This window comes from Maniola jurtina, chromosome 16, assembly GCF_905333055.1.
Source record: "Maniola jurtina chromosome 16, ilManJurt1.1, whole genome shotgun sequence".
Lineage (NCBI taxonomy): Eukaryota > Metazoa > Arthropoda > Insecta > Lepidoptera > Nymphalidae > Maniola > Maniola jurtina.
This window is the reverse complement of record NC_060044.1, coordinates 4,084,865-4,093,774: the sequence shown is the minus strand read 5'-3', so window position 1 is coordinate 4,093,774 and position 8,910 is coordinate 4,084,865. Positions and strand designations below refer to the sequence as shown.

The 8,910-nt window shown below is 37.1% G+C and overlaps 2 protein-coding genes across 2 annotated transcripts; one reads left to right on the top strand and one right to left on the bottom strand.

Moving 5' to 3' along the window:
- Positions 1-4,259: 4,259 nt before the first annotated feature.
- On the top strand, positions 4,260-6,929 carry LOC123873027. The gene is made up of 2 exons (XM_045917680.1): positions 4,260-4,670; positions 6,092-6,929. The coding sequence occupies exons 1-2, from the start codon at positions 4,487-4,489 to the stop codon at positions 6,832-6,834; spliced, it is 927 nt and encodes a 308-aa protein (XP_045773636.1). The 5' UTR covers positions 4,260-4,486; the 3' UTR covers positions 6,835-6,929.
- On the bottom strand, positions 4,672-7,221 carry LOC123873026 (protein ALP1-like). The gene is made up of 2 exons (XM_045917679.1): positions 6,926-7,221; positions 4,672-5,626 (listed from the first exon to the last, which is right to left on the bottom strand). The coding sequence occupies exons 1-2, from the start codon at positions 7,219-7,221 to the stop codon at positions 4,738-4,740; spliced, it is 1,185 nt and encodes a 394-aa protein (XP_045773635.1). The 3' UTR covers positions 4,672-4,737.
- Positions 7,222-8,910: the final 1,689 nt, after the last annotated feature.

Below are 8,910 nucleotides of genomic sequence, written 5' to 3'. Positions count from 1 at the left end.
AGTCTGTTAAATATTAAATACCTGCCACTATATGCGTCTTCGGTAAAAGTAAAGAACAAAATATACTAAAGTAAAAAAGGGAAAGCAAAGGTAAGGCAAGGAACAGATTTACTTTCCTAAAGAGAAAATAGTATTGAATCGATATTAACTGTCTCTTTCTTCCTATTAATTTATTTGCGCGGCGCGGCTGTCAGTTGATGTTCATTCAGTATACCAATTATTGTTAACCCCCCCACCCAAAAAGAGGGATGTTATAAGTTTGACGTGTGTATCTGTGTATCTGTCTGTGGCATCGTAGCTCCTAAACTAATGAACCGACTTTAATTTAGTTTTTTTTTTTGTTTGAAAGGTGGCTTGATCGAGAGTGTTCTAAGCTGTACTTAATCCTAGAAAATCGGTTCAGCCGTTTGAAAGTCATCACTTCTTTTCTAGTTACTGTAACCTTCACTTGTCGGGGGTGTTATAAATTTTTAATTTATACTTGTTGGTTTTGTGATAGGTATTTCTAATGACACGAAATAACTCACACATCAACTTAGCACATGTTTAGTAATCTACTGCGCTAATAGGAAAATACCACAATTTAATTACTAACCACAAGATTAAATAACCGTCTAAAACTAAACATGGGACCTACAAAAACTAGCCGAAATCTTTCCCACATATGGTTACCTCACTTGTTTCACACAGTGGTGCTATTTCTTATTTCTCTAGACAAAAGGTTCAAAATCGTTAGTTTTTTTTGGTGGGTAGAAAAAGGTGTTTTTTCATCCCCGGACAAATAGGTCGCAGGTTATTTGCAGGCGCAAGGTGCAAGTCTAACGGACCTTTTTGGATTTAAAACAAACGGTACCTACGATACTTGTCACTTTGGCGCTACGGTGATAATAGGAAGCGTTGTTTTCGATGCAAAGCTGTGTTTGAGGTTTTTTTTTTATATTTGGTATTAGTATGAGAACAATTTTGAGGGGCACGTTAATTTTAAAGCGTACCTACCTTATTATTAGTACATTAGTACATTATTAGTTAATGGATATTATTTTTTAATTAATTATACGTCATAATATCCTGACTAACTATAATATCCTTAATAAAACGTCCTTCCTTTTAAAGCAGTTAGGTATCTTGATTTTCTTTACTTGATTTCTAAATAAAACCGAACTTTTTCATAATTAAATAGTACGGTATTTTTGCATACTATGAATGTGTGTGAATAGGTAAAAGATAAATTAAAGGTTAAGTTATACTAGACTATTGTAATAAATGATTTTTGCCCTCTTGTCTGTGTACCTAAACGGTTAGTTAAAAGCTCCATAAAGCCCATTGCATAATTTTTAACATAACCACTGAGCCATTACTCGTTAAAATACTTAAAACTAGAAAATTTTCTGACCCATCTCTGCCATATTATAAGCAACGCTCGAAGCTTGAGGCCAAACACTGGTTAAAAATAGTCTCAGAGGTGGACAAAAAACAACATAAACTTCGCGTCTCATGTGGGCCAACTTTACGCAATATGGGTTTTGACCCTTATAACCAGCGGATATTTGTTTTATCTTTGGCTTATCCTGTGGGATTAGATACATGGTGTTCACCAAAAATATTAGTTTTGTAGTTATTACATTTTATATTTCATAATAATGCACAAGTTACTCAACCTTATCACTACCTCACCACACATATCACGCGAAAGCGTTTGTTTGCAGGTTTGTCCTTCAATCACGTCAGCAACTGAGCAACGGATTGTCAGCGATTTTTTCCATCGATATAGTTAAAGTGGAGAGCGATATAAGCTACTTTTTATCCCAAAAACAGTTAAACAGTTTTTAAACAGTTCCCACGGAATTTTAAGAATCTTAATCCATGTGGACAAAGTCGCGTGCATCAGCTAGTTAGATATATGCGACAGTTAATATTTTTACCCGACTGTGGCAAAGCCAAAAGCAAGGGTAATGATTTTAGCAGTCTATGTATGTATGTGTGTATGTATCTTTGTATCCAGATTCTGTGTGTTCCACCGTAGCGCCTAAACTACTGAGCCGATTTTGATGAATGAGGTGTCAATTGATTCGTTGTAAAGGCCCTGGTGTCATAGGCTAATGTTTTCCTTCACCATTAAAGCAAGAGATATTTGATTGCTTGATCCTTCATAGTTCGTACAAATTTGAAATAAGTAAATATAATAGAGTTTCAGCTTCAGGCGACTGGGTTCGTCTTATCTTTCTTCAAATTATAACGTAAAAACAACAAATCGCCTGCTAATTAAAGTTGGTACTTTAACATTTTTATAACAATACAAAATCTGTAACAATAACCATTTCTCGAGCACAACGTATATATGCCCGCAGCAAAAAAGGCGGCACATATTCTTTATTCCCAAACAATTTTACACCATTTTTCCGTCAAGAAGTTGCACGCAATCGTAATTATAGTTCGCGATATAATTTCACCACAACAAAGAGCACACCCACACCGCACTACACGTTTTTTGCGCCGGGTCAGAGCTAACGGTGAGAGCGCAACTGCTTCCAGATGCGTCGCGTCGCGTCGCCTCGGCTAGCGGTATTTCACCACGATTTTTTGTCTTGACTTTCCTATTTTGTATCCCGTGTGCGTGAATCAAAATTTTATTCTCGGAATCTTTATAAATTTTAAAATAAGTTGTTTACCTCTAATTCCAGCACACCTCCAGAAAGACCCCAGGTCTTTCTGGAGGTGTTGGAATGGTGCACACATCGGCACTAGGCTCCATCGGGTGTTGGTTAATTGGTTTAGTGCCTGCAGTTAAGTTATTTTAATAAATAAATACCTAAACATGTTAGATAAAAATACTAGCTGATGCTCGCGACTTCATCCGCGTGGATTTAGGTTTTTCAAAATCCACGCGGATCCATCCAAAATGATTTTCCGGCATAAAAAGTAGTCTATGCTAATCCAGGATATTATCTATCTTCATTGCAAATTTCAGCCAATTCAGTCACGTACCTACTTTTTGAGTGAAAGAATAACAAACAAACACATTACACACACAAACACACACACACACACAAACACACACACACACTCATGTACACACCAAACTTTCGCCTTTGTAATATTAGTGTGATTGGTGTGATACCTAAAATAAAAACTTAATTATTTATTTTTATTTCAGATAAGTATAGTGCGTTATTAGATGTCCTTCCTTCCATTCCCCCGAAAATAATAATATTTTGGACGAGATCACTACTTTATAGTTTTCCTAAGAAGTGGTTTCTTGCTATACAAAATACATCGACAACGCCAACGACTGAACTGCGCATTTAAATAAGTAGGCATCTACCTATAATATTTATGTACGTTAGCATAATATTATAAGTGAAGAAATATTATGTGAGTGTCCAGCACATGCGGCCAGTCTGGACCCTCGTGTCTGGCGACCATGTGTGGAGCACCCCCTTCCCCTCGCCCCCGGCTGCGGCTCACGTGTGATCGCGTCTTACTACTAAGACAAGAAAGTTACGCACCGTTACTTATTAGTTTAGTGATCGTTATGTGATGTTTCTGTCTTCGAAATTCGGTCGTCATTTAGTAAAGCTTAGAGAATGATTGAGCTTATCAATGAGTTGTAACTTGTACCTACAGTTTTAAAGATATGCAAAATTCTAGCAATATACCTACCTAGTACCACCAGCTACCTACTATGTAAGTGGCGATTCGGAAAGAATATGTAAGATTGACGGCTTACCTGGCGCAGTGTAGCGTTTTAATTTTTATTCAGATACAAGTTAGCCCTTGAACGCAATCTCACCTGGTGGTAAGTGATGATGCAATCTAAAATGGGAGCGGGCTAACCTGGAAGGGGTAAGGCAGTTTTCATTACACTCATACTGCTTTGGTTTTTTTACACGGGATCGTACTGGAACGCTAAATCGCTTGGCGGTACGACTTTGCCGTTAGGGTGGTAACTAGCAACGGCTGAAGCCGCGCACCAGACCAGACCAGAAATTTAGAAATTATAAAATTCTAAACCTCTGCCGGGAATCGATCCTGGGACCTCATAATTATAAGACCATAGCGCTCCCCACTGTGCCAGGGAGGTCATAAAAATTATGATGATAGAACATAGACCTTTAGGATAAGCTTCACCGCCAACCTGTCTACCTTCAAGAACAAGGTAACGTGTCACGTTCAGAATATACGACGGACTCTGAAAACCACAGACCTTAAAAACATAAATCTCTTTCGTACGTGGGTCTCATAAGGCTAAGTTCATATGGCCGCGCGGTACCGCGCGGAACTACGAACCGCGCGGCACAAGATCAATATAAACGATAATTATCGTCTACATTACCGCGCGGTACCGCACGCCAACGCGCGGCGCGCTCTGACCCGCGCGCAAGATCTAGAACCGCGCGCTGCCGCGCGGCACAAGTATTTCAAACCTGTATCGACCTGTTCAGTTGATCCGCGCGCCTTGAGACGGAAAGACACATAGATCGATGCAATGAGTACCGAAGATGACATTGTGCCTATCGATTTGCTTATCGACGAAATCGAAAAAAGAGATGCGATTTGGAATCTTAACTCTAAGGATTATTCAAATAAAATATTAAAAAGAAGGTCTTGGGAAGAACTAGTTTTAATTTTTTGCAAAAATGATGATTCCGAAGAAAAAAAGAAAAATTTGGGTAAGTTTTTTTTTAATTAGTTTTATTTATTTAAAATAAGTTTTATAAAATCATAGGTAGGTACCTATTACACCATTTTATCTTGCCAATCTAATTTACCTTCAGTAACAAAATAATTTGTGAATTTAGTTCGAATATTATCTACTTCATGGATTGCTCGTCCACTGTTAGTTGGATTCACATTAGGTAATGGCGCTGGATTGATCATATCATCCTGATTTATACCATCTCTCATCCTTACCAAGTTATGTAAAACACAAATAGCTTTGACGATATCAACAGCAAAATCTATCTTCACGTCTATTGGCCGGTGTAAGATACGCCACTTGTTACACATTATGCCAAATGTACATTCGACATACCTTCGTGCTAAAGAAAGGCGGTAGTTAAATATATTTTTTTCTTTTGACAACATTTTACCACCATAGGGTCTCATCAAATTTTTAGTCATAGCGAAAGCCTCGTCAGCTACAATTACGTATGGTAGTTTAAATGCATCGCTCTCATTATTTGTGATAGATCTAGGCTCTGGTAAGTTCAACGAATTTTCTGAGAGTTTTTTGAATAATGACGTTTCCTTGAAAACACCCGAATCACTGTCTTTTCCGTAAGCTCCAACGTCTATCCATATGAAGCAATAGTTAGCATCACATAAAGCCATTAAAACTAATGAGAAAAAGTGTTTGTAATTGTAATACATTGATCCTGATTCTGGTGGCTGTATTAAACGAACGTGTTTGCCGTCCAACGCTCCAACACAATTTGGAAAATATGCTTTATTTTCAAATTGTATAGATATTTGTGTCCAGATTTCTTTTGTTGGTGGACTCATGACCAAAGTTTTTAAATTTCTCCATAAAACTTGGCACACTTGCTTAATTATACCCGATATCGTAGACTTGCCAATTTTATAACCATATTGTAACTCTGCAAATGAAGAACCAGTTGCTAGGTACCTGTAACATAATAGTTATTTAAGATACACGTGCATAAAGTAGATCTTTACCGAATAAGTGCTACAGTGAAAACACAAGCATAGCGAGTGTTTACAGTGTGGCACGCGAGCATAAAGTGCATATGCTCACGTGCCACGATAAATATTCCATTTCTATTCCTACTCCTATTCCTCGTCAAATTCCTATTCCCATACCTATTCCTACCCCTACTTACTCCTATGCCTACTCCTATTCCTATTCCTAATTCTATGTCTATGTCTATTTCTTTTAAGTAAATCTTTACTGAATAAGTGCTACAAAGAAAACACATTCATAGCGAGTGTTTACAGTGTGGCACGTGAGCATAAAGTGCACAAAGTACAATTTGCATAAAGTAGGTCATAAGGACTCTTTATGCACCCGTATCGTACAACATTTTTCAATAGTTTTGCAATGAAAACTAATAATTAATTATTTACTTTCTAGGATCGATTTTGCAAAAAAAATGGAAAAATTTACGAGATGCCTATGTAAAAGAACTTAAGAAAACAAAACATTTGAAGTCCGGTTCCTCAGCATCAACACCATCTTCATTTGCGTATTTCCAAAGATTGTCATTTCTTAAACAAGTTGTCCAGAAACGAAAAACTGACAACAGCCTTGATGTTGCGGAAGTTACAGAGAATCCTGATTTGGATAGTGCAGTTAACAGCAGCGGCGTTCAAGCTTCAACAGAAAATGTGCTCCGGAAAAAATTCAAACTTCACCCTGCCGATGAACATTTTGCAAATCTTTTACAACAAAGCATAAATACTCGAAATAATAATGCAGCAGAAAAGAAAGATGACGATGAAGATAAATTATTTTGTCTTTCATTGGTTAGGGAAATAAAAAAAGTTCCTGAAAACCGGCGTTTAAAACTGAAAATTGAAATTTATAATTTATTAGAACGATACCAAGCTACACGAGCACAGCCACTTGAAGATTTTAACTACCCGTCTACTTCATATAGCTCACAACGACCACCCAGAAACTATCATGCTTCATTTCAAAGTTCTCAATATAGCAACCCAATGCAGTACTCTGATAGAGAATCAACACAATATGGCTATACAACTAGTTCATACACTTCACCTCCCACAAGTTCATCGCAAGTAACATCACCCCCGGGTGATGTTACTTGTGACCCGTCATACGAAGATTCTCAAGAATTAGATCTGTTCAATTAAACTAAAAGTTAATTTGCCAAGAAGCCTCGCTCATAATTTCTTATTTTTTATAATTTTTACTGTGATTATGATTAATAAACAGTTAACTTACCGCAATGTTACAATGAGTTTTTCTTTTGGTGATATGCAATATCTTACAGCATTTTCACTGGATTTTAAATCATTTTCAATGAAATCGTATAAAAAATCAAAGGTTGCAACTGACATACGGAAATAATTAAAAAATTTTTCTTCATGTAACCTCAACTCAGGGTATAAGGTGACAAACAGGCTTGAAGAAAGTCTGTCACTTAATATTGGATGCACCCAGTATCGCCTTTGTCGTCTTCTGCGACGTCTCAGTCTTCTATATAAAATCCACAAGCAAATTGCCTCCTCCACGTCCATTGTATATCAATGTTAATGCCAGACTGGCGCTCGTATATACCCTGTCATGTGAACTCTAACATCGCGCGGCGGCGCGCGGTGCCGCGCGGCCATATGAACTTAGCCTTATGCTTCAAAACACTCGGAACTGACCCTGGCTACGGTGAGATTTGCCGAAATCAAAGAAAAAAGCTTAGCAAAAAAGCTTGTAGATTGAAATCTTGTTTTAGCGGTTTGTTTGGGGGATAGAAGGTAAGAGCTAGAACAGATTTTTAATTTAAAAATACAATAGTAGCATTGATTTATAACAAATCATTGTGATGTTAATATACCGGTTACATACATTATATGTTAATAATTTCGAAAATCAAATTTTTTTTGGTAATTTTCTTTAATTATGAATTCTAGCCCCATAAACTACTGCTATACCAAACATCACTTTAACTATTGCCCAGGAACCTATTGTCTTATTTTTGCCTTTATCTTAGTGCTACCTAATTGTTTGGCACATGGTGTACATAATAATATTACTAGATTTGGTTTAAAAATCTCGTTAAATTTCTTTGATTTTCCGAAAAACTCAAATAAGTTTACTCTATAATCGTAAATCGTAACAAACATTGTTTGAAAAACAAATACCTAAGTAAATTATTGTTTAAAAAATTTAAACAGTCTGTCACTCTGCAGCTCAACAGGTATTTACCTAATTTATCTAAATACCTATACCTACCCATGCAAATTAGAGCACTAATTTACTGGTAAGTAAAACTTTAAGTTCCAAAATCAAAATCGACCAGCATGGCTCTTTTTATCAGTCCCACATGAGGCGTATACGTTTTTTGCCAGATTTCTTCTAACAGAAATACCGTTATGGCCACATCTTGCATAAATCATGTGAAGTGGTGGCTTGTGGAGTAGGATTGGCCCCTTTTAATTTTTTATCTGTGAGATGTGCTTTGCATTTGTTTTATTGCGAGTAATAAAGCCGCTTCTTATTATGGATTGAAATATGTCTATTTTATTAATGTTTATTGAGTTGTGTCTACAAAATGTCGTTTTGTTGTTAGATACTTATTGTCACGTCAAGAAATCGCTCCCTGCTTCGTATTCCTCATAGAAATGAGGAAAGAATATCGTATTTCAGAAGAATATCGTAATGTAGTGAGCTCCCAGATACTCGCCCACACGAAGCGACTAAGTTTTAACGATTTTGATTAGATTTTGTTAAATAGTGATAATGACATAGCCACCTTGTTGCACCTACTCGCCATTTCTGTATGATTCTCTCCAAAGTCCCAATAGCTTCAATTTAATATTACATAACTGCCGTTTTACATACCTGTTTTTTATACCTAGTTTTACCTATTTTTCATACCTGTTTACATCAGTGTGTCCTACATAAAATGACGTATGGAGCGGAAACGTGGACACTGATAGTTGACCTCATCCACAACTTAAATTCGCTCAGCGCTCTATGGAGCGAACTATGTTGGGTATCTCTCTCAGGGATAAAATTCGGAACAGGAAAGAAAAACAAAAGCGACCGATATAGCTCAAAAGATTAGCAAGCTGAAGTGGCAATGGGCAGGTCATGTCTGTTGCAGAACCGACGACCGATGGGGCAGCCGTGTTCTGGAGTGAAGACCACGCTCACGTACCTGTAAGGTGCAGTGTGGGACGACCTCTAGCCCGCTGGACCGATGACCTGAA

Bases quoted from the DNA above. Each gene is read 5' to 3' on its own strand.
- LOC123873026 (XM_045917679.1), bottom strand. From the start codon at position 7,221: ATGGACGTGGAGGAGGCAATTTGCTTGTGGATTTTATATAGAAGACTG. The intron at 5,627-6,925 runs GTAAGTTAACTG...ATTATGTTACAG, and splicing joins AAACTCATTGTAACATTGCG to GTACCTAGCAACTGGTTCTT.
- LOC123873027 (XM_045917680.1), top strand. From the start codon at position 4,487: ATGAGTACCGAAGATGACATTGTGCCTATCGATTTGCTTATCGACGAA. The intron at 4,671-6,091 runs GTAAGTTTTTTT...TTTACTTTCTAG, and splicing joins AGAAAAAAAGAAAAATTTGG to GATCGATTTTGCAAAAAAAA.